This window comes from Misgurnus anguillicaudatus, chromosome 18 (assembly GCF_027580225.2).
Source record: "Misgurnus anguillicaudatus chromosome 18, ASM2758022v2, whole genome shotgun sequence".
Classification (NCBI taxonomy): domain Eukaryota; kingdom Metazoa; phylum Chordata; class Actinopteri; order Cypriniformes; family Cobitidae; genus Misgurnus; species Misgurnus anguillicaudatus.
Window position 1 is genome coordinate 29,797,539 of NC_073354.2, and position 25,904 is coordinate 29,823,442.

A 25,904-nucleotide genomic window follows, 5' to 3' on the forward strand; every position below is an offset into this window, starting at 1 on the left:
AGACTATATGCCTTTTACAAGTAACCGCAAACATGGGAACTCATCATCAGCGATTTAAAGTGGTAATGATTGTAGAAGACACACATTTATAGTAAATACACAAATAAAACACAAAACAAGTCAGGGGGTGAAATCAGCTTGGAAAAAATTGTTCAGAAATATAAAATGCGGATAATAAAGTGATGTGCACTTACAATAGCAACTTAAAATGCTAGATTGAATTTCTTCTGATCTTAATATACTGAAGTGGATCAAAAAAGTTAATCAAAGTTGTAAGACAACAACAGTTATTGGGTAATGGTTTAAAGGTGCACTGTGTAAATTTTAGCGGCATCTAGTGGTGAGGTTGCGAATTGCAACCAACGGCTCAGTCCACTGCCCAACCCTCGCTTTTGAAATGCATAAAGAAGCTACGATAGCCACCACCGGACAAACATTTCGTCGTCGGAGACAACTTAGTAAAAAGGTTTGTCCGTTAAGGGCTTCTGTAGAAACATGGCGGCACAAAATGGCGACTTCCATGTAAGGGGATCCTCGGTGTATGTAGATAAAATGGTCTCATTCTAAGGTACATAACGGTTTCATTTTAAAAGGTCTTTATACACCACTGATACTGTAGTTTTGTATATTATTTTGCATTCCTTTCAAGAGATCCTTCTAAAAATTACACATTGCACCTTTAAGACAACTTTTATGAAAGGTTTTGATCCACTTCCATTGTTCACTAGTGTAGTTGAACCAGCCAGAGAAATTTTTGAACAAAATAATTACAGATCTCTATTTTTAAGTAAAACAAAAATAAAATGTTTATTTGTAAATAAATACAGAATTCTCTGTATTTCGAAACCTTAAAAAACCCAAAAATTCTAACTAACATCTATTTATGCACAGATTGTCTACAAAACATTTTAGACAAAACAGATACAGATATACAGCAGTTTCTGGTATTTATGTTCTAATACACATAAAATATGTATATAGAGACTCAATACATTGTAGGTTATATAATATAATATAATCTACACTGAAAAAAATGATTCATTAAATTTAATAAATTTTTTAAGGTACCTAAGTGGTTGCAATCAATTTATTTAAGCTACATTTAAACAAAAAAGATTAGTAAAGTAAAATAAAATATAAAACTTTTGTTTAAATGTAGCTTAAATAAATTGATTAAATTCAATGAATCATTTTTTTCAGTGATCAATTTGAGGTGTTAAAATTCAATATATCGGCATACAGATGTCATAGTGATGTCCAAGAGATTACAGAAGACGATTTCTTTCATCAGCACTGGAAATACCCTGCAAATAAAAATAAAATATATTAAACAAAATATAGGTTTGCTCTAATCCCGTGCATTGGTTCTATATTCAGAATAAAAGGGGCAAGTGGGCACATTATGTATTGCATTGGCTTGAATCTTCTTCGGCTTGAGTCATTCTTCAAAAAAGCGCACCAGTATACGTAAACCGTTTCTATCTTTTACCACATATGCCTGGACATAAATAAAGTCGAGCTGATATATTTTAAGCTCAAGCTTAATGCTAAACAAGTACATAGTAAAAAACCGACGGCATCCCATCCAGCAAATTGTCTCTCCAACCTGTTTTGTGACACCCAACAAAATCTGTTTATTCTAGGAAGAATTACGACTTTAAATTATGTGAAGGCTGATACGTCAGCTTGTGACGCACCGCTGCCTCAAAATAAAATCCATCCTGATTTGAAGCGGCCGCGTACTCCATGTGTGGAGTTGTTGTGCGCATACAGAGACCAAACGCTCCATCACTCATTTGCTCACAGTCTATGAATTCATCAGCAGGCTGACAGCATAACTGACAAGGTCGCTGTGTGTGAGCACATACATCATGTCATATATTCTCATTGCCATATATCTTGGCTGGTGGCATATAGCTTGAGCAGTTATTAAGTAATGGGTAGAAGTAGATTCATGGCTTGAACCCAAGTGGGGGCGGGTGGATCATCGGGAGAAGACTAAAAACCATGGAAATGGATTCAGAGGGGCTGCCACTGCGATTTATCCCAACACTGGTTTTACTCTACGGACACATGGTCCTAATAGATCAGCAAAAGGGCAGAGAAGAAGCTACATTCTGTCTCGGCCCCCGCTTGCCCTCACAAGTGTGCTTTTTGACCTTTAAAGTAAAGTAGAAAGAATGGCTATTTAGAGAAAGAGTGTACAGGTGGGTATAAACTTGCAAGACAGCATAACCACCTGTCAGCAAAATGGAAATGTTGTTCACAAATGCTACTTAAATTCAGTGTTCAAATTGAGGGGGGGTGGGGTGGTCCTGGACCTTCTATTAGCATTGAGTCCTCTGGTTTTTATTAAAATTATAATACTACATAAATTAAAAATTCTCGTGCTACGCTGCCACAAAGCGATACTGTCTGTTATTTATCCCACTTTTGCAATATACTAATCCAAAGGATTTCTGTTTGAATAAACTCTTTAATGCACCTCACATTGTTTTCTGGAGGAATTGACAGATTGTTAGTTTTAGATTTGGTTCTGGGCTTTAAAAAACTTTTCAAACTATTATTGCACTAATCTGAGGGGTAAAATGTTTAGGGTTTGAGTTAAGGCTAATTGGTGTTTCTTTGAATAAAACATTGAACCAGGACAAAAAAAAAGTTGAAATGACTTGTAAAACCAAATTGATTTTACTTTTTTTTTTTACTGTTAATTGTTTAATATGAGTTCTCTTATTTTGTGAATAGACCTTGTACTACTGAGTATTTTTACTTGAGAATGCTGTAAAAAGTAAAAAAAATGGATCAACTTAAAAAATAACACGTAAAAAAGTTTTATTAACTAACATTTTCTTGCTTTAAGTAAAACTTTGTTTTTAATTACTTCAATTGGTAACACCTAAAATATTTAAACATCTTCAACTTAAACTTTTTCACTTTAAGTGAGAAAATTTAAGTAAAAAAAAAAACATTTACTAATCAAAATAAATTTTTAAGTTGATCCAAGTGAATTGGTAAAGTAATTCTTACTTTATTTTTTAACTTTCAAATTTTATTGCATTTTTTACTCTTTATTGCAATTTACTGTTTGCTGACCTATACCATATGTTTACGTGAGGAAAAAAACAAAGGACTTTCATTGTATCTAATTTTCTTAGAACAAATAAGACACAATATGCACAATAAAAGTAATCGAGGGTCGGTCATGCTTAAAAAAACGACATGAAGCCACATTAAATCAGTTTATATAATCTATATAGCTTGCTTCATTACATACACATTCACTATATACTTGTCTTGTACATATATTCTTTAACTCAATTCAATTTTATTTATATAGCGGTTTTCACAATTGGTAATTGTTTCAAAGCAGATTTAAATTAATAGAAACAGGGGAAAACACAGAAAAGTCGACAGACAATATAAGTAGTATAATACAGCGGCTATGAATTAACTTTACAAGCGAGCGTATTAATAATAATACGATAATATTTGTATACAAGAGGGTGCTAAGTTAAGCCAATGTCAGCTGACTCCCCGGGGTTGAAAAAGCCTGGGAGGAACAAAAAGTCCTAGGGAAAAAACCTTGGGATATATATATATATATATATATATATATATATATATATATATATATATATATATATATATATATATATATATATATATATATATATATATATATATATATATATATATATATATATATATATATATATATATATAGACTGTATACTGCATATTATAATTTTTTAATTTTATATACATTTAATAATTTTGCTGTTTTCCGTGGTTTCTTTGTCTTTTGTGTAAAGTTGCTTTAAAGCAATGCAAATTTGTATAAGAAAGCACTATATAAATAAATCTGACTAAATCTGACTAAGTCCTTATAAATGCTTTCATCCGACGCACGCACTTTGTCGCGGTTATGCGTCTGTACGGAACTTCCGGTCTCTGTTTGTTTAATGGTCTGGCTGGTGGCTAAACTGAACTCTGGAACAAATACCTATTCGAAAATAACAAATGTTTAGGTTTCCTAAAGACGAAGGGGAGACGACGATCATGGATCCATACATGTGAAGGGAGGTTTGGCAGCCAATCTGTAGTTAACATTGTATATATTACATAGTACACATTTCACACAGTGTCGTTTTTAATATGTTTTAGCTATGATTTGAGGTAATCTACTTGTTATTTAGCTTGTTAATCCCTATAGAGAACGTTTTCTCTATGGCACGTTTTAATTTTACTTTTTAATCAATAGCTAATTCATTCACTACAACTGCTAGTTTTAAACACCATTATATGACTTTAAATGTAACCCTGACTTCTGGTTTATATATAAGATATTGTAACAATCCTAAGGATTTATAGTACCTTAAAATTACATTAGTCAGTAATGGTTGAGATGCAAAGGGATGATGAGTATGCGTAATAACATAAGTATGCGCAAGAATCATCTTGACATCAGATGGGATGTTTGCATGACCTGACAGATTCACACGAACAAAGGAGAAAATCTCTTACAGTTCCTTTCAGACCATACCGAACTTAAATCAAAGTAAAAACGTGGGTGGAATTACAAAGAAAAGACAAATTCCCAATCATTACGTCTTCAAAACTTACCTCAGTTAGTATAAGTTAGGGTCTCCCTGATTCACCACTCTGATGAGCGGTCGAGGTGGTCAGGTCTTTAAGGACTTCATCTGCACTGTCTTTCAAATCTTCACCTGCAATAAAAAGTGCATGACTATTAAATGAATTAAAAAGTAAAAAAATTTATTTACTAACCCTCATGCCATTTTAAACCTACATAACTTTTGCAAGCACTCATGTTTTACGCTTACAGGCGTGAGCATCTGGACTTCTATATTTTATATATGGAGATGACATCATAGCTGTGTGGTCATTACCTGTTTGGAAGTCGATGGCTCTCAGCACGTCGGCCACATCCTCTGTATGGACGGTGAAGTGGGCCATGCTCTCATAGCCGGCCTCCGTCCGCTCAATGTTGGAGGCCTTGGCAGTGTCTGTGATTCTGTGAAGGACAGAACGGTGAAGTCGCAGTGCCACTCGGACAAATATAAAAGTGACAGATAGCAATAGTTTCAGTTTCCTCCTTTCACCCGCGCCCGCTTCGTGACGCAGGTGCGCTGGGCACCCAGCAGGTGGAGGGTAGCATGATACATAAGACACAGCTAGGTGTTGAAAGCATAAGCATTTTTCTAAGAGGTTTTAAGGAAAGTTGTGTTGAATGCTGATGCATAAGTTACTAAACATGCTGAATTAACTTTTACAAACACGAGCACTAAATTAAAGCAATAAACCCCAAGAAGCAGTGGGTTACCAGTGCATTTTATAACCGCGAAGCGCCTAAAACCCCCTTAGCTGTTATAAAATGCACTGTAACCCCACTGCTTCACGGGGGTTTATTGCGTTTATAAAACGGTTACTTCATATGCATAGCAGGGTTTCACAAAATGAAACACAAATAAGTTGTAATTATATTAGTACAAATATTGCTCTTCCGCCAAACAAAGTAGTTCCTCAGAATCAAGTGTGGCTGCAACAGAGCGCAATTCTCAAGCAACAGAGACGCAGCAAGACACAATGAAAATATAATTTAAGACTGTGGTGTTTATTTTATAAATCAATATTCATCTAAAATATACATTAACATTTATATCGTGCCACTGTTGAAGTGATGATCAAATATGCTTGGAAGCATGCTTAACTCTTTCCCCGTCAGTGTTTTTTTTTTTAAGTTGCCCGACCCAGTTTTTGTTTAATGCCTAACAGAAAAACTATCTTCTTTAAATAAACATAAAATATCAAATGAAAGAACAAACCATTCGCTTTCCAACAACAACAACAACAACAAAAACGTTTCATCCTACCTTCATTTGTTCTCTAAAACAGTTATCACCTCTCAAATTTTCAGCTAAAAGCAGAGATAATTCCATTTTTGTGAAGAACTTTAGTAAGAGATCAGATTCAGAGCCATCAAAACTCACACGTTACGCTAAATCCACCACAACGCTGTTGTTGTGTTGAGTAAATGCGTCAGTGTTTAAGTTGTGTAAGATTGCCATCTAGTGGACAATAGCGGAAATATCCATTTAAGACTAAAACAACCCAGAGAACGTTTTCTCTTTATTGACGAAATGACTCAACAATATCTATGACATTTATCTGGATATCGCCACAATTGTGCAAATGTAGAAACATTTAAATATGATTATATTTTCATAAATCAGTACGCAGCAACAGTGGCGCAGTGATACTTGTGATGCGGTCTGAACCGTGGGTTTACCGGGGTATTTTATCACGGCTTAGAACGCGTTTCAACCAATCAGAATGAAGAACCAGAACGAGCCGTTTTATAAACTTGCATTTCTCAATACTTGTCAAACGGTAGGCAAATGGTTTAGTAAAGCATGCATAGGATATTACAATATTAAGCCAATGCATATAACACATTGGATTGTTATGGGTGGGAGGTTGGTGGTATTTTTTTTGAGTCATTGCCTGTGTGATTGTTAATCATAATTGTTAGCCTTTATCAGTTTCATCAGTCATTGTGAACAGACATGCACAATTGTCTGACTTTTACAGTAGTTGACTTACTTTTTGAACACTTCCTTCGCACTCTGTGGACACATGAAAGCGGTACACAGATTTTAGAAACACAGATGCAACCATGTTCTTTATTACTATTTCACTGCTCCTTTTAAATCACGGTGCACAGACATTCATCTGACACTCCGTCTACATCGAACGGTGCTAAAAAGAGCAGCGCTGCACCTGAGACTGCCACTTTATATATAAACAAAAAACAAATTCTCCTGTATGTCTCTCCATCACCTTCGTTTTAAATCTCTATACAAGGCAAAGCTCTCAGCCGCGGTGAAGTATTGACGGTTTGAGCTGCTAGTCAAAGGACACAGGTTTGGCTGCCTGCGTCCTCATCTGCAGGAGGTTCGGCTAATCAATGTCACCCCTCTGGACCTTGTCATTAAATGATGCTTGCACTGTAGCAACAGGCACAGTGGCAGTCGACAGACACCATATGCAGAGACTTGATTACTTGCATGAAGTATCTCTGGGGGGCTCTAAAAGAAACAAACTCTGCTGCCAGAACCCCTGGAGAGGTGTTGTAGCATCAGCTCCATACAATTCAATAACACCACATCAGATGTTCACATGCACCTGGACCACCATTGATCACTGAGAGGAAGGTTTGTAAAAATTACACACTGAAATGTTAAACAAGGAAATGTGAGGTCATTCAACGTCTCTGTGTTTTTACTCTTTGAAGGCAAACTCATTTCTTAGTAAACTTGTAATTCTGACTTGAATTCAGGGGCTTTGTTAGACCCCACAGCCCTTAGGTAGGCTATATATAATAGTAATAGTATAGTGTTTTTGGCAGATTTGTATTACAATATATGATAGTATAGCCTACATTGGTTTCTGTGAGACAGTATTAATATGTTTTAAAAGTGGGCTTTACTACAAATATCAAACTTATAAATATAGTACCTTATTTTAAATAATACTATATTTTAACAATAGTAAACTGTTTTTTTTTTTACTTTACCATAGTAAATGTTAGTATACTTCTGTTTATCAGTTCCTTAAAGGCAGGGTGTGTGATCTCTAAAGCCAATGTTGACATTTGAAATCATCTAAAGTAAACAAACACGCCCCTACGCCAATAGAATCTGGACCTTCTTTTGATAGACCCGCCCCACACATATGCAACCCACGCAACGATGTTGGTTAGTAGACACGCCCCTTACTGCTGATTGGCTACAAATGTGTTTTCCAAAATGTTTTTCAAAAATCACGCACCCTGCCTTTAAAAGGATACAACAGAATACAGTGTTAAATGCCTACGTTAACAGTGTAGTAAATTACTATAAGTAGTAAGTGTAGTAATTTACTACAGTAAATAACAATTTAATACAGTTTACTATACACTCTAAAAATGGGTTATTTTAAGCCATGTTGTGTAAATATTGGACATACGGCAAAAAAAAAAACATTATTTTAAGTATATGCTAAATACATTTTGTAGAAAGTAAGTAATGCTCAGTTGAATATATTTTTTCATTTTAAAATATATTTAGTTTTAACCTTCATATATCAACTATTTTTAAAATGTATTTCAAGGGGAAGCAAATGTGTTAAATACAAGTTAATTTTATAAAGTATATTTTTATGTTTACAGGTTCGTAACATAAACATGAAAGTATTTCCTTGGATTAAAATATATATGGAGGGCTAAATATATATTTTAATGCTTTAATGAAAATAAATATATTTAAAAATATACAAAGAAATGGCCAAACGTTTCCTATAGTTGCAGATCAGACCTGCACAACGGTCAGGAGAAATTTTGGACCATTCCTCTTTACAAAAGTCTTTCAGTTCAGCAATATTCTTGGGATGTCTGGTGTGAATCGCTCTCTTGAGGTCATGCCACAGCATCTCAATCGGGTTGAGGTCAGGACTCTGACTGGGCCACTCCAGAATGCGTATTTTCTTCTGTTGAAGCCATTCTGTTGTTTATTTACTTCTATGCTTTGGGTTGTTGTCCTGTTGCATCGTCCATCCTCTGTTAAGCTTCAGTTGGCGGCCAGATGGTCTTAAATTTTCCTGCAAAATGTCTTGATAAACTTTGGAATTCATTTTTTCATCGATGACAGTAATCCGTCCAGGGCCTGAGGCAGCAAAGCAGCCCCAAACCATGATGCCCCCTCCACCATATTTCACAGTTGGGATGAGGTTTTGATGTTGGTGTGCTGTGCCTTTTGTTCTCTCACATAGCGTTGTGTGTTCTTTCCAAACAACTCAATTTTGGTTTCATCTGTCCACAGAATGTCTTGCCAGTAGTGCTGTGGAACATCCAGGTGCTCTTTTGCAAACTTCAAACGTGCTGCAATGTTTTTTTTTGGACAGCAGTGGCTTCCTCCGTGGTGTCCTCCCATGAAGTCCTTTCTTGTTTAATGTTTTCCTTATTGTAGATTTGTCAACAAAAATGTTAGCATGTGCCAGAGATTTCTGTAAGTCTTTAGCTGACACTCTAGGATTCTTCTTCACCTCATTGAGCATTCTGCACTGTGCTCTTGCAGTCATCTTTACAGGACGACCACGCCTAGGGAGTGTAGCAACAGTGCTGAGCTTTCTCCATTTGTAGACAATCTGTCTTACCGTAGACACATGGACATCAAGGCTTTTAGATATACTTTTGTAGCCCTTTCCAGCTTTATGTAAGTCAACAATTCTTGATCGTAGGTCTTCTGAGAGCTCTTTGTGCGAGGCATGGTTCACATCAGACAATGCTGCTTCAGAAAAGCAAACTCAAAACTGGTGTGTGTTTTTTATTGGACAGGGCAGCTTTAATCAACACATCCAATCTCATCACATTGATTGGACCCCAGGTTGGCTGACTCCTGGCTCCAATTAGCTCTTTGAGAAGTCATTAGCCTAGGGTTTCACATACTTTTTTCACCCTGCACTATGAATGTTTACATGCTGTGTTCAATAAAAACATGAAGACGTGTAATGTTTGTGCGGTATTGGTTTAAGCAGACTGTGTTTCTCTGTTGTTGTGACTGGGATGGGGGTCGGAGCACATTTTGTGACCAATTTATGAAGAAATCCAAGTAAACACAAAGGGTTCACATACTTTTTCTTTCAACTGTATTTGTAAACATTTCCCAAATATATTTCAGTAAATATATTTTTTGGGCATTTTTTGTATATTTCGAAATATATTTTAAAATATATATTTTTGCCGTATGGGCACTGCTGGGTTAAAACAGACCCAAAAATAGTACAGCTTAATATTTTTTACTAAGGTCCAAGTTAGTACTACAGTTAGTACTACGGTGTACTACGGTGTACAGTATTACTTTATATAGGATTTAACATGATAGCTATGGCTGTGTCTGAAATTTTCTTTCTGTACCCTCAAAATTGGCTTTTCCCTCACACTTTAATGGGGACATTACACAAACCTTTTTTTAAGATTTAAAATTAATCTTTGGTGTCCCCAGAGTGTGCATGTTAAGTTCTAGCTCAAAATACCATATAGATCATTTATTATAACATTTTAAAATTGCCACTTTGTACGTGTGAGCAAAATTTTTTTGTTGGGGTGTGGCTGTTTTTGGGTGTGTCCTTTTAAATGCAAATGAGCTGATCTCTGCACTAAATGGCAGTGCCGTGGTTGGATAGTGCAGATTAAGGGGCAGTATTATCCCCTTCTGACATCACAAGGGGAGACAAATTTCGATTACCCATTTTAGCACATGCTTTCTGAGAATGGTTTAATGGGTTGATCTTTTTCACATTTTCTATGTTGACAGAAGCACAGGGGGCCCAATTATAGCACTTAAACAGGGAAAACATCCAATCTTCATGATATGTCCCCTTTAATATAGTCCACTTGAAGCAGTAAATGAAAATTAGTGTATTCAGGGATTCATTTGGCACACACGTGTTGTTGTACCTGTAGGAACACAGCCATCTGAGGTTCCTCCATGGACTGGATGGCTGTCTCCACCAGTTTAACGGACATCTCCAAATGGTCTCCGTGGCGACGGATGAGACCGCGTACGTGACCCAGTTTTTGGTCTTGCTCATTGCAGATACGCTCCATTAGATCCCTTTTACGCTCTTCCAGGATGGCATAAAGTTCATCAAATTTATCAGAGATATGCTGCATCTGCTGCCGACTATTATCCTAGGGGAAATATTAATTCGGGTTAAAAGTAACAACTAACCCATTGAAACGCTATCAGAATATCTTTGTCTTAACTCTCTCTCTCTCGGTGCATTAGGATGATTGCAAAAATGTCACCACGTTTGAACATCATCACGATTTTAATGATGTCACTTCAATATCACCTAGCCCATTATTGCCATTGTTGTGTGTTTCTCACCTTAACGTTCCTACAAATATCCTCCATCTGTGAGATCAGCGCTTGTACTCTGTCATTTCCGGCCACTAAGATGGCTATTGCATCACTTAGCTCTGTCTGAAACGAAATCAAGAGCAGAATATAACCGATTGTGACAGGTCTTAAAGAAAAACACATGACCATTACGCTCAAAGTGTCATTTTTCACAAGAAAGCCATGTCAGACTTGGCCAAGTTACTTGTGATATCCACACTTACAAACAAGAGAACAGCATGCGAACTAAAGGCTGAAATTGTAATGTTGTCCATCATGACTGATCAAACTTTGCTGATTTGCATTTGACAAATGACTGATTCACTGTTTATAGTGGGCAATGACTAAAGCAGAAAATGTCATCATAGCCACCTGGCAAAAATTACGCCTTTTTGGGAACCGGCCTGCTATTGTAGCATTTGCGATTTGACCACCATGCCTACCCTTGGCTTGGAGGCGTCACATTGTTATCTCCAAATAAAGAGTCACTTTCTCTCAGTAGAAGCGGACGCGAAAACATTATACGTCCTGCAGTGAAAATTGACCTTTAGTGTAAGAACGCTGGAAATAACAGATCGACATATGGTGTTCTTCATGCACATGGTTGTCTACTGGGAAAGGCTGGTAGGTTTAGTCATTGTTCATCTGGTAGCTGCTGAAAAGAGCGAGAAGGCTTAGAACAGGTCCTTAATGTGGAAAAAAAACGAAGAGACCCGAAAAAGTACCAGAAGAAGCTGCTATGAGTCAAACACAACAGGGAGGAGTGACTCATTTCTCAGGGCCGGTTGCAACCCGGCGCAAAAACCTTCATTATTAGCCATGCCACAAGAGCAGCGGGTCAGGACCTCAATATCATGTAGACTAAAAATTGATTTCGGAGTCACTTGTTGAGAAAATTGCTGTCATGTCCTCTTTGTGTATTATCAAACACTTTCCACATTTGTTTGTGAAGCTGTCCTTTGTTTAGAACAATCTCTTCTTAAAGTTATCTTGGACCATTTTTAGACATATTTTTGTATGGTGAAATGCGCTGACAGCTTTCACACAATCTACTGAGACCACAACATCCTTAAAAAAAAAAAAACATTTGAAGAAGTTTTTTTTCTAATCCTTAACTATTTTTACCTCACCATTCTTTAACCTTGTTGACAGTAGTTATAAGAAAACCCTCCTCTTTTATGCCCCTAGTTGTTCGCAGGGGAATTGCAGGGGGTTCGTTAATTGATGAAAAAAAAGAAGAATTACAATTAAATCATAAAATGTAAATAAATAATATTTGAATAAAAAACACTAAGAAAAAAATTATTTTATTTGTTTAAATAAGTTAAATTATTAAAGCATTAAGGCTACTTAAAATTTCTTCACGTAAATAATTTAGGTCAAGGACGTTCGGCTGACAAAAGAGTTGGAAAATGGAAAATGCAATTATTTCAGCTTTTTGCTAAAAAAAATATTTTTAAAGAAAAACACTCATATTTAAGAGTTTATAAGCAGAGAAAAAATATTAATAAGATGAAAAAAAAAATTTCATTTTGTTTGTTTATTTTTTGTTTGAAAGCAGAGGGTCTGTTCTTTTATTTGATATATTTGTATGTTTATATATTTTTAGAAGAAAATTTTCCTGGAAGGCGTTTTGTGAAACTTTTGTAAAAAATCACAAAAAAAATGGTGGCGGGCAACTTTTCAAAATATGGCTGGCCGGGAATGAGTTAATAACTAAATGTTTTTCATACTTCAAAAAGTTATGTTAAAGAGCACCTATTTTATTGCTAAAAAACAACGTTATTTTGTGTATTTGGTATAATACAATGTGTTCGAGTGGCTTATGGTTAAAAACACATTATTTTCGACATACTGTACATTTTTGTAGCTCCAGATATACTGCTTTCCTCAAACGCTCTAATTTTGTACAAAGCTAATCGATTTGAAAAGCTCTGTGTCTCTGATTGGCCAGCTAATCTGTACGTTGTGATTGGCCTGAATACCTATTACGTTAGTCGGAAATGTGACGCTCCTTACCATGTTTGAAAGATTCGTTTGTACCTTTTGCATATCGTTAACATGTACTAATACACACTTACACACCAAAGAAAATGTAAAATCGTGAATCGGAGGATAGTTTAAATTAAATTAATTTTGCAAACATAAAGTATTAAATTAACCTCAAATTGTGAGGCTTGCTGTAAAAGTTGGGTATGTACTTTTGAGAATGTTTGAACGTTTGCAATTTTTCATTTTACAATTACGTTATTTGGTAGGCATTAACTCTTACAGTGAATTCAAGCAATTTATTTTATTAGTACGTGTGTTCCATAGGGATCAAACCAATAACATTTGCACAGCGGCTTGATAATAATATTGTGTGAAAATGCCTACCCATTTACATTTTAGCAACCGTATAGCTGCACATCCAAGCACTAATAAATTGGTGACCCTTTAAATTTGAGTCGACATAAAATCAAAGTGATGCAGTAAAGAAAAACTAAGATAAGGCAGCTGTTGGTTAAGGTAGGAGGAGGGTCCGGTTTGCCTATTTGTGTGTATGCATGTGGGTGGGTGTTGATACTGAAGAAGTTAGGTGAGATCAGACCCCTTGCAATGTGTGAAACCCACCACGCAGTGTGTTACACACACACATCTGTCTAGTTAACAGTGTCACATCAAAGTCTCACAACACCCCTTTTTTTCGCTTAGGTCATTACTTTAACAAAGTAGAGCATAATGCACTTTTAGTCTGTCATTGAAGTGCATCTGAATGATGTCATCAGTACTTAGAGCTGGGCATGTTTTCATGTATTCTTGGAGGTTTCTGAGAAACATCGATAAAGTTCAAATCAATATATAATGGCATTTTTGTCATGAAGAGTTCTGAATATAGACATGGTCAAAAAGAGCATCTTTTCATGCTAGGTTAACGTTTGTGCCTCTAATGCATTTAAATAACAAACACGGCATACCAAAAAAAATGAAAAGAGCCTTAAAATGAATCATCTGGTTGAAGTTTCTTGTACATTACATTAAGTGCATATCTTGTACCTTCTGTCTCTTATAGATGACCTGCAGCGGGGCCACCTCACAGTCCTTGTGACCTCCAAACACCTTACACATGGAGCAGGTGGGCATCTCACAGGTAAGGCAGTAGACGTTGATCTTCTCCTCCTCATGCTGGTCACACATCAACTGTTGTTGCTCTGTTTTGGGCGGGAGCGGCCTGTTAGCAGTGCAAAAGGTCATTTTCCAGGGAGCATATAAGAAATGTATAGAAATGCACTTTGGATAATGCAAAAATGTTAATGAAGTACACGTCACAAACATTACTCTGTGTGACATATGAGGTACGATATAACTCGACTTTAGATCAATCACTGTACCAGGTGCTGATACAAATGTTTGAGGGATTTACAACTGGTGCAGTGATTAAAAGTGATTGATGCATCTATTAGGATGTTTTCTCCTAAAATGAGCAAATTACTTATATGGACTATTTTGTCTCGATGTATCTTAATCTGTTTTGTCTCATGGTATAAGAGGGTTGATCGGTTCAATGGGCTGGTTTAAATCAGTGAGTATCTTTATGAAAGACTGCCATCCAGTGGATGTTTGATGATAGGATGGATATTTGAATGAGTGATTATAAATATATACACTGGATTGTAAAAATTCAATCTTAAGGGGTGAAGTCAAGCTTAAATATGAGGTTAAAGTGCATTGTGGAGGACTTACTACCGTTTTTTGATAAATGATAGTAAGGACACAGTACCCATTGACTTCCATAGTAAGAAAAACAAATACTATGGTAACCAATGGGTAACGTCAACTGTGTGCTCACCATCATTTATGAAAATATCTAGGGATGCACCGAAATGAATTTTTTTGGCCGAAATCGAAAAAGAGGAAACCAAGGCCGTAAACAAAACTCACAACTCATGGTTCGGATCACATTACAGTTTTTGAGGCACGGATTGGATTATTTTTTGGATCAGCATTAAAGGGGTGGGAAAAATCTACTAACGAATTAAATGAATAATAACACTGTCTTTATTGTATAAATTATATATAATTATTATTATTTTTAAAGGCTACAGAAGTGATTTTCTGTTTGTCTTGGGTTGTTTGATTAACATTAATGACATAGACTTAAGTAGGTTAATTGAGGTTCATGTCTCTTTAAGACCAAATAAGCACAGACTGGTTTCTGACTGTAATCTATACATACACTTAAGACATAAACAAATGTTTTTATTAGAAAAAGAATACAGATCATTTTGTTTGTATGTGCCCTGTCAATAACAGAAAGATTTTATGTTCGCTTGCTTTTTGAAATGCATCTCTCCGTGTATGCCCTACTGAGTGCTAGGGATGCAACGAATATTTGTCCACCGAAAATTTTCGGCCGAAAGACTTTATCACCGAAAAATGTGGCCGAAATGTTGTGATGACGCAAACAGAAACGGCGACCTGCACGTGCTTGTCTGAAGCAACGTATGCGGTGTGGATGTATTTAACCGCAAAAAGGCGCTAAAGTGAGCAGCTTTCTGTACAGAGGCACATGCGGTTGAATGTGTCCGGTCCAGACGTGATCATCACAGTATGCCCTTCAAAGAGCAGAACTCTTGATGTGTAAACTAAGAGAGTCGCACTACTGTCTCTCATACTGTACTCCATTAACATACATTTGGCGAATAAAGCAATGAAAAACAACATAACATTTTTATGTGGAGCGATTGTTTATGCTGCGCTGTTTGGGATTCGCCCTTGGTCTCTGCGTTTAAGTGCCCTCAATGGTGCACACACGAGAGAGACGAGTTTAAAAAAACAAGCGAACATAAAATCTTTCTGTCATTGACAGGGCACATACAAAGAAAATGATCTCCACAGTATTCTTTTTCTAATAAAAACATTTGTTTATGTCTTAAGTGTATGTACAGATTACAGTCAGAAACCAGTCTGTGCCTATTTGGTCTTAAAGAGACAGTAACCTCAATTAACATACTTAAGCCTGTGTCATTAATGTTAATTAAACAACCCAAGACAAAGAGAAAATCACTTCTGTAGCTCAAAAATAAGAATATATTTAATTTATACCATAAAGACAGTGTTAAGATTCATTTAATTTGATTTCTGTACCTAATGCTAATTTCAGACCTTATTAATGTACAACTTTGTTCTTTTTTATAAATGTTTGCAATGTCTTTATTTGTTATTAGATTTTTCCCACCCTGTTTTTGCTGATTTTTTTTGCTTTTTGCAAAAAATAATCCGATCCATGCCTCAAAAACTGTAATGTGATCCGAACGTGAGTTTTGCGATCCGTCACACACCCCTAGTAAAGTTAGTACACAGTGATAGCCATAAATGCTATGTACTACTAATTGGCATAATAATTTATTTCGGTATTTCGGTTTCGGGTTTTCGGCCTTGATTTCCTCTTTTTCGGTTTTCGGTTTCGGCCAAGAATTTTCATTTCGGTGCATCCAGTGCACTTAAACACGCACGCACACAGAGAGCGAGGGCGAATTCCAAACGACGCAGTATATACAGTCTCTCCACATAAAAACTTTGTTATTTTTCATTGCTTTATTCGCCAAATGTATGTTAATGGACTACAGTATGAGACACAGTAGCACAACTATCTCTAAAGTTTACACATCAAGAGTTTTGATCTTTCAAGGGCATAGTGATATTAACGTCTGACTGGAGCTGGACCGGACACATTCAACCGCATGTGCGTCTGTGCGTACAGAAAGCTGCTCACTCTAGCGCCTTTTTGTGGTTAAATACGTCCACAGTCCACGGTTTCTGTTTGCGTCATCACAACATTTCGGCCGTATTGTTTCGGTGATAAAAGTCTTTTCCGACGAAAATTTTCGGTGTATCCCTACAAATATCTCCTTTTGTGTTAAACAGAATAAAGAAACTCATGCAGGTTTATAACAACATTAAAGGAACAGTATGTAATAAATTTATATCAATTAATCATAAAATGGCCCTGATATGTCACTAGACATTAAGAAATCATTTTCATTTCAAATACTTATATCACTGACAACAGTGGTCTGGCCAGGATATTGTCATTTAAAAATTGGAGTTGCAGCCATCAACTGATGTTTATGTTGTCATTTTGTGTATTGGCCACCAGTTGTGTGATTGCAGTACCAGTTTTAGCCACAAGTTTTGTGATTGCAATACCAGTTTTGGCCACAATCCTACATACTGTTCCTTTAAGGTGAATAAATGATGACAAAATTTTTAGGTAAACAATCCCTTCAAATAATCATTCTGATCACCGTCATGTTATTTATTTTTCATTGTATAACACTATTCACTATTTTTTACCACACTATCCCAATGTTGGACCTCTAATACTTCAAAATTAAAATAATAATGTTTTTCATCATGGGCTTCTTATCATTCATTACAAAAGACCTCAAACTCTATCTGTCTCATTATACCCCATTACACCTATTTTTCATAGGATGTCTCATGACACATTGTTTATTGCCACAGGGATAAAGTGTCCTAGTTATATTTAGTATTTTGGCAAAGGATTGCTGCAGTCACCAGAGCCTCAGGTCTCATGTCTATGTTGTGTACAGGACGTGGCTAAAAATCTCCCATATGAGAGTAAATCACGTATTTGTTTCGTCACTACACAGAGCTTACATTGATTGTGGGCCACATTGATAACAGATCAAGTGTTTTAAAAGTGCCATATATAGACTTTGGAAACAAAGTAAAAACCTTTTAGCATACAGTGTATTTCTAGAGCTTGGGGTGTTGCTGGATCTCTGTGTAGGGTAAAAAGCACTACTTTAAAATATGTGGGTGGGTGATTTTAAAATTGCAGGTACATTCTCAGCAAACACAGAACGTTACCCTAACGTTAGTTTTTTGGTTATTTTTTTGGTAACCAAATAATAACTTTTTGGGAACGTTCTTTTTAGCTTTTTTTGGAATCATAAAATAACGTTCCCATAACGTTGCAGGGTGGTTATTTTTAAATAACCTAAAAATAACTTATACAGAATGTTCTTTAAAGGAACACGCCCACATTTTGGGAATTTAGCTTATTCACCGTATCCCCCAGAGTCAGATAAGTTTGTACATACCTTTCTCATCTCCAGGGGCGTTGCTAGACATAAAGCTCTACTGGGGCACGGGCCCCCCATTATTATTATTTTTTTTTCTTGAAAGCCTGCGGTGTGCAAGATACAATTTCCTTTGCTTAACCCACTATTCCAACATTGCAACAAGTAATGGGAAAGACAAACATTTATTTAAAAATATTTAAGTATCATCTTCATATATACATATATACAACATTATCAACATGTTTAAAGGCATAAAAATGATTAATAACTTATTTTTTTTATTTTTAAGAATATTTTCATTTTATGACTGCTACTAAAACAATCTATCTTAGTTACTGCTTATGTAATGACCTAGAGCTAGTGAACTAAATATTAATTTTATATCTGAAAATACAGAACAGTATAACATAGTTTTTGTATGTGAACAATGCAATTTTATAGACTATTGAACATAAGTTTTCCTGAGATTTTTCCTCTAATGTTTGAGCCCTGACAGGGTAAGATGTTATGTGTCTTTACTCCCTTTAACTCATCATCTCTCATTTTTGCTTTCGTTTACCTGCTTTGCACAAAACATTTCTGCTGTTCATCACATGCGTCAATGATCGGGTGAAAATAAGATTTTCATTATTATTTAGAAACTTACTTTAGTCTCGTCATGTTTTCATAAACCAACTCAATCGCGTGTTTGTATACGGCTGCGCACGGCAAAACAGTCGCGCACGGACATGAATGGGTGCGTGGACGCGGACATGAATTGGGGCGTGCACGCGTCAGTGCGACTGCTCAAAAGTGAATTGGGTAACTACATTGCATATAGATCCGTTTTGCCGCGATTGTCTTTGTAAAGGAATATAACTGCTAAAATGTAAACTTGAGATTTACACAGGGGCACAAAAGATTTACACTAGGGCACGTGCCCCAGTAAAAGGGGTCTAGCGACGCCCCTGGTGTGTGCTGTAACTCTGTCTGACGCAGCCCCGCTAGCTTAGCTTAGCACAAAGACTGGAAGTAAATGGCTCCGGCTAGCAAACTGCTCCCAATAAGTGACAAAATAACGCAAACATTTACCTGCTAAATTCCCAAAATGCGGGCATGTTCCTTTAATGGTTAAATAACGTTCCCCTAATGTTATTCTTATGTTACCGTAACGTTAGAAAAATATTACAGTAACCTAAAAAACATTCCCCTAACATTACCGTATTGTTTGAATAACTTTAGAAGACGTTAAACTAACCTAAAAATAACGTTCTCCTAATGTTATTCTAACGTTAGGGGAACGTTAAACTAAAAATAACGTTCTATTCTTGTAAAGAAAACTTTTCTGGCTAACCAAAAACAAACCTTAAAAAAAAGTTTTGGGAACCAAGAACTAATGTTAGGAAAATGTTTTGGGAACCAAAAATTGTTAGCTGGGTTTGGTGTCCAAAGCCATTTTTTTTTACAAATTGTTATATTCTTAATTTTTTTAATAATTTGGTACCCATTGTTATGTGTATTACAAGATGTTAAATGCGGTAACAATATAATATTTTCTGTATAAAGTGTCTGATATAGATGGTTTAATTAGCACATATGGTGACGTGATACGCATCTGGTGGTCCGAACTTTACTTCCGGTTTCAACTTTTTTAATGCTCTGACTAGTTGCTAAACTGAACTCTTGAACAAATACCTCGTCGAAAATAACAAATGTTTTGGTTTCCTAGGTAATCTACGTGTTGTTTATTTTGCTTGTTATATAAATAAACTATGTTTAAAGTACTTTGTTGTTATTTATTCGGAGTTTACCAGAAGTTACATGTGGACCACGAAAGCCACTTGTTTATGTTGTTACTGCTGAAACCGTCTATATTTGAAAATCTTTCTCTCTCTCTCTCTCTCTCTCTCTCTCTCTCTCTCTCTCTCTCTCATTTTGGTAACAGAGTATGACAGTAATAGACATGACACTGACTAATTTAATAGAATCGCCCATGTAGCAGTTTTCAATCATATAAGTGCCTTCAGAACAGAAATGCTTGTTGTTGGTATGTGAAACGGGTCCAGAAGAAGTCAGTGCAACTCGAGACTGACCTGCTGGTCTCTGATTTGTAGATATCAATGATATTCTCCACAAGAAGATTCCTCTGTAGGCCATATACACCATGCCGGTCTAAAACCACCTCATGACGGCATGATGGGCAGCGGAAACGACCTCCTGAGGACACAGTTGTAGATCCACGGTCTTGCCAAAGAGGGTTGGAGGCCTGAATCAGTGAGAGATAAGAGGTGGATATGTTATCCATCATTTTGCACATCAATATTCTGCACAGATAACTTTCACATTGCCATTAGGATCTTATTTGACTGTAGAGTTGTCTCTTCCCATTAGCACTAGAACTGTACACATAACATTTATGTCTTGTGGCTATACCTTTGAAATAGTCTGTCTTTATTGCTTTAAGGCTGTCTCATCCGTGTTTAAAAATATGTGTAAATGTACTTTGGCTATTGATGGGTTAAAAGAAAGGCAGAATGACAACTGCCAAGCAAACTGTATAATTTCAGAATAATAATCATATGATTTTACTTTAAACTGACTCTCACATAGATGATAAAGATAGTCAGGCTAGGTAAAATAGATCAAATGTATCAGACAAATGTATTGTTGATTTTTGTTTGACAGGAACTGTGGACATTTGTTTCATTTAAAACATGACTTATAATGTAAAAACTTGGCATGATGAATGTATACAATTTAGAAACTATATTAAATAACTTAAAAACTTAAAATTTGACAGATTTTTTATGGTTCAGGTACAAGTTTAAAATTAAAGGTCAATTTTACATAGGGTTGCCAACTGTCCTGTATTAGCCTGGATGTCTCGTATTTTGAGCCTAAAACCAGGGACTGATTTAATTCGGTTGTTCGACTTCATGTGGCGCCACAAGGCAGAAAAAATCACATTTAAGGGGAACATTTTCATTACCGCAACATGTCCATGACTGGATTTGGGTTCTTTGACATGAAAATATTTATAATTAAAAAATCTAAAAACTAAAAAGCTTCAGTGCATGTTATACTATAAACATTTACAGTAAAGAAACATGTGCTATTTAGTGATAATTGGTAAATGTAAAGACAATAATAAAGAATATAAATGTGTCCAAGACACATTTCTCATCCTCCGCAACAATTTTCAATCATTGTTTAAGCCTTTAAGGAACTAACATTTTCAAAAAAATTTGGTGGAAGGGACATAATTGACTGTGACACTCAAGATGGCTACCAGGTAAGCAGTTCTTATTTTTTCTCTCCAGATAAAAGTTGAAATTTTGTTTGTCATAGTACCTAGACAACATTTTAGATCTCATTACCGAAACATGAGTTGGTAAATGCATATATTTAATGCAATATCATGTTGCGGTAATGACAATTTTTGATAATGATAATCTAAAAAATTTAAATAATTCTATGGGATTTTTTTTTTTAATCCTCTAAAAATAATGGTTATAGTAAGTTCAGACCTTAATCTTATACAGTATTGTTCAAAATAATAGCAGTACAATGTGACTAACCAGAATAATCAAGGTTTTTAGTATATTTTTATTGCTACGTGGCAAACAAGTTAGCAGTAGGTTCAGTAGATTCTCAGAAAACAAATGAGACCCAGCATTCATGATATGCACGCTCTTAAGGCTGTGCAATTGGGCAATTAGTTAAATTAGTTGAAAGGGGTGTGTTCAAAAAAATAGCAGTGTGGCATTCAATCACTGAGGTCATCAATTTTGTGAAGAAACAGGTGTGAATCAGGTGGCCCCTATTTAAGGATGAAGCCAACACTTGTTGAAAATGCATTTGAAAGCTGAGGAAAATGGGTCGTTCAAGACATTGTTCAGAAGAACAGCGTACTTTGATTAAAAAGTTGATTGGAGAGGGGAAAACCTATAAAGAGGTGCAAAAAATGATAGGCTGTTCAGCTAAAATGATCTCCAATGCCTTAAAATGGAGAGCAAAACCAGAGAGACGTGGAAGAAAACGTAAGACAACCATCAAAATGGATAGAAGAATAACCAGAATGGCAAAGGCTCAGCCAATGATCACCTCCAGGATGATCAAAGACAGTCTGGAGTTACCTGTAAGTACTGTGACAGTTAGAAGACGTCTGTGTGAAGCTAATCTATTTTCAAGAATCCCCCGCAAAGTCCCTCTGTTAAAAAAAAGGCATGTGCAGAAGAGGTTACAATTTGCCAAAGAACACATCAACTGGCCTAAAGAGAAATTGAGGAACATTTTGTGGACTGATGAGAGTAAAATTGTTCTTTTTGGGTCCAAGGGCCACAGGCAGTTTGTGAGACGACCCCCAAACTCTGAATTCAAGCCACAGTACACAGTGAAGACAGTGAAGCATGGAGGTGCAAGCATCATGATATGGGCATGTTTCTCCTACTATGGTGTTGGGCCTATTTATCGCATACCAGGGATCATGGATCAGTTTGCATATGTTAAAATACTTGAAGAGGTCATGTTGCCCTATGCTGAAGAGGACATGCCCTTGAAATGGTTGTTTCAACAAGACAATGACCCAAAACACACTAGTAAACGGGCAAAGTCTTGGTTCCAAACCAACAAAGTTAATGTTATGGAGTGGCCAGCCCAATCTCCAGACCTTAATCCAATTGAGAACTTGTGGGGTGATATCAAAAATGCTGTTTCTGAAGCAAAACCAAGAAATGTGAATGAATTGTGGAATGTTGTTAAAGAATCATGGAGTGGAATAACAGCTGAGAGGTGCCACAAGTTGGTTGACTCCATGCCACACAGATGTCAAGCAGTTTTAAAAAACTGTGGTCATACAACTAAATATTAGTTTAGTGATTCACAGGATTGCTAAATCCCAGAAAAAAAAATGCTTGTACAAAATAGTTTTGAGTTTGTACAGTCAAAGGTAGACACTGCTATTTTTTTGAACACACCCCTTTCAACTAATTGCCCAATTGCACAGCCTTAAGAGAGCGTGCATATCATGAATGCTGAGAATCTACTGAACCTACTGGTAACTTGTTTGCCACGTAGCAATAAAAAATATACTAAAAACCTTGATTATTCTGGTTAGTCACATTGTACTGCTATTATTTTGAACAAGACTGTATGTGCAAGGGCTTTTTAAAAATTCTGATGCTGGACACCTTTTAAATCTGGATTTCGGTCATATTTTGTCTCGTATTTCAGAGTGAGAAAGTTGGCAACCCTAAATTTACATGATGGTTGCATATAGTAGTTGTTTGGGTATGACATCAAAAGGCTTTTGCCATTCATGCACTTTAGGATTTCTTATTAAAAAGCTTAGATGCAAAACCCTTTAGGTGCACACATTGTGAACACATTTTAAATGAAACACCTCAAACATGAATTATAAAACTATTACGTTTAAAAAACCTTATATAAGTTAATACTTGAATCGAACAACTGTTAGAGAAACTCATGAGCAATGCATGTTTCATTTAAAACTGTTTAAAAAATCTTTAAAAATATTAAATTAACAATGTCCACATTTTACTCAATGAGTTGAAACAACCCAGCATTTTAGTGCGTGCTATTTAAAACAGATTACTTCATAGTTTTATACAGCCAGACGCCGAAGCCCCATAATAGGAATGAAGGAATTACCTGATAAACATCATTGGCACACTTCCTGCAGAGATTGTGCTGACAGGGTAAAATGATCACAGGTTTGCTGAATATCTCCAGACATATGGGACAAATGAGCTGCTTCTCTAGGTTCACCACTGAGCTGGCATCTCCCATCGCTGCTTTAAAGCCCAGAGCAAAGTTCATCCCAGACTTTTAATAACTTCAGACTAAACAAAAAAGGCGCTTTTCTGGATATCTCTGCCAATTCAAAATCAGTGTACAACCAGATGCTCATTCACTCTCTGACTGAAGAGTAGCTGTGGATATTTGGTCTGTTTGTACTGGCTTGGGTTACTGTCAAAACTGCCCACCCCCTGATACCACTCAAGAGTCCCCGCTTAGCCCGGAGCCAAGTGAGATAGAATCAAATAATACTTGTAACTTGATGAGTACGGGCTGGTAAAGTGAAACAGAGCAGCTGGTGTGTGTGGTTTACAGACTGTGGTGAATAAACTGTTCCCATTGGCTTACGCTGGTATCGACAAGAAGACATTTATACACAATATATCTACACTCAGCTGTCACTTAGGCTGGTAATACACTTATTTGTACACATATGTACCTTTTAATTTCCTCAAGGGTACATATTGGTACAAACGTATACATATCTGTACCTAAATGTGACCTTTTTAAAAGGGCAGCTTTCCAGATTCCTGTGTTTTCTGGAATCAAAGCCATGACATTTAGCACTGCTAACACAATGATCTACCAGTTGACCACCTACAGGAACATAACTTTAAAACATGTACAAACTGTTTTATAATAATACATACAATAATGAACGCAAGGCAATGTGAAGGTATATTGTCAGAAAAAAAGGTACAAAAGCTGTCCCTGAAGCAGTAGGCTATTTAAAGGGACAATATTATGCTCATTTTTACAAGATGTAATATAAGTCTCGGGCGTGCCTATGTGTCTGTGAAGTTTCACTGCATAATACCCCACAGATAATTTGTTACCATGCCCCTATAATATACTGTACCTTTAAATGCAAATGAGCTATAGCTTTCAGTTAAAGGTGCTCTAAGCGAATTGAAGCGTTTTAGACCATAAAACATTTTTTGTTACATACCGGAAAAATCTCCTCACTATCTGCTTGCTGCCTGTCCGCTGATCAAACTGTAAAAAACGCCATCTCTGTAGACAGCCCAGGCTTCACAAACGGCAATATCAACATAGTGGCCAAACCCAGCCAAACCTAGCATCACAAAACAAAGTATTCCAGCCAATAAACAACAAAAAGGATTTGGGGGTGGGGGTTGGGCGTGTTCATGAAAGCACGGAAGGGAGGGGGAGGGGGAGGAGTTAGCTACGCTCCGTCTGTTTGAAAACATTTTCAAACGTCAACAATAACTAACGTCTCGCAGATTCGCTTAGAGAGCCTTTAAAAAATAGATCTGATTCCTGTAAATGCAGTCTGGGACAATAGTATTTTTGCCGCATTAATGCCCCAACATGCTAACAAACACTTTTAGCTTTTGGGAAAAGTTAACCAGTCAGTCAGTGGCCATGGGCGGGGTATTGTCAGTGTGACATCACTTTAACAAGAGAATCAACATAGTATATCTAATGAGACTGATTTACAGGGTTCCCATGGTTCCTTGAAAGTTTGTGAATCTGGGGGAAAATATTCAAATATACATACATAGATAAAGTGCTTGAATCTATTTTATGCAAGAAGTAAAAAAAAATCCATATTATTCCCTGTGTAGTGTAGGATAATATCATAACTTTTTAAGCACACGTGCTAAACTGTTTGCTTTAAATGCTTATATCTTCTGTATGCGAATGTTGAGTCATACCAAAATGCTTTTTTGCATAGTTGTGTTTGACACATGAAAACATCTCGGGTTAGGTATGTAACTGTTGTTCCCTGAGAAGGGAACGAGACGCTGTGTCTCCCTTGTCATACTTCCTGCGTCCCTGTAACACCGTCTTTGGCAATATTTCAGATAGCGATATACTTCCTGGCTCCCACGTCACCGTCTTTTGGTTAAGCCTCACTATTGGTTGAATTTGATATTCACATTCAGACGCACTTACCCCTGGAGGCGTCCCTAAAGTGTCACCGCAGTGACGCAGCGCGAGTTCCCTCAAAAGGTAACTGTAACAATGTATCTTAAAAGGTAACACATTGTAACCTTGCTCTCACTTGAAATGTGTCCCCACATTTAGTCCT

General features: G+C 36.4%; 1 protein-coding gene across 2 annotated transcripts; it reads right to left on the minus strand.

The window, feature by feature from the left end:
• Window positions 1-148: 148 nt before the first annotated feature.
• Window positions 149-24,082, minus strand: trim54 (tripartite motif containing 54). 2 transcript variants are annotated; one of them, XM_055185568.2, is made up of 9 exons: window positions 23,702-24,082; window positions 20,125-20,297; window positions 13,998-14,172; window positions 10,950-11,045; window positions 10,517-10,750; window positions 6,625-6,647; window positions 4,911-5,035; window positions 4,624-4,727; window positions 149-1,304 (listed from the first exon to the last, which is right to left on the minus strand). In XM_055185568.2, the coding sequence occupies exons 1-8, from the start codon at window positions 23,867-23,869 to the stop codon at window positions 4,639-4,641; spliced, it is 1,083 nt and encodes a 360-aa protein (XP_055041543.1). In that variant the 5' UTR covers window positions 23,870-24,082; the 3' UTR covers window positions 149-1,304; window positions 4,624-4,638. The 2 variants fall into 2 exon arrangements, 1 of the variants encoding a protein (XP_055041543.1); XR_008639126.2 differs by lacking the exons at window positions 149-1,304; window positions 6,625-6,647.
• Window positions 24,083-25,904: the final 1,822 nt, after the last annotated feature.

Bases quoted from the DNA above. Each gene is read 5' to 3' on its own strand.
- trim54 (XM_055185568.2), bottom strand. From the start codon at position 23,869: ATGAACTTTGCTCTGGGCTTTAAAGCAGCGATGGGAGATGCCAGCTCA. The intron at 14,173-20,124 runs GTCAGTCTCGAG...CACTGCTAACAG, and splicing joins TACAAATCAGAGACCAGCAG to GCCGCTCCCGCCCAAAACAG. The intron at 11,046-13,997 runs GTACAAGATATG...ATTTCGTTTCAG, and splicing joins TCATCTATAAGAGACAGAAG to ACAGAGCTAAGTGATGCAAT.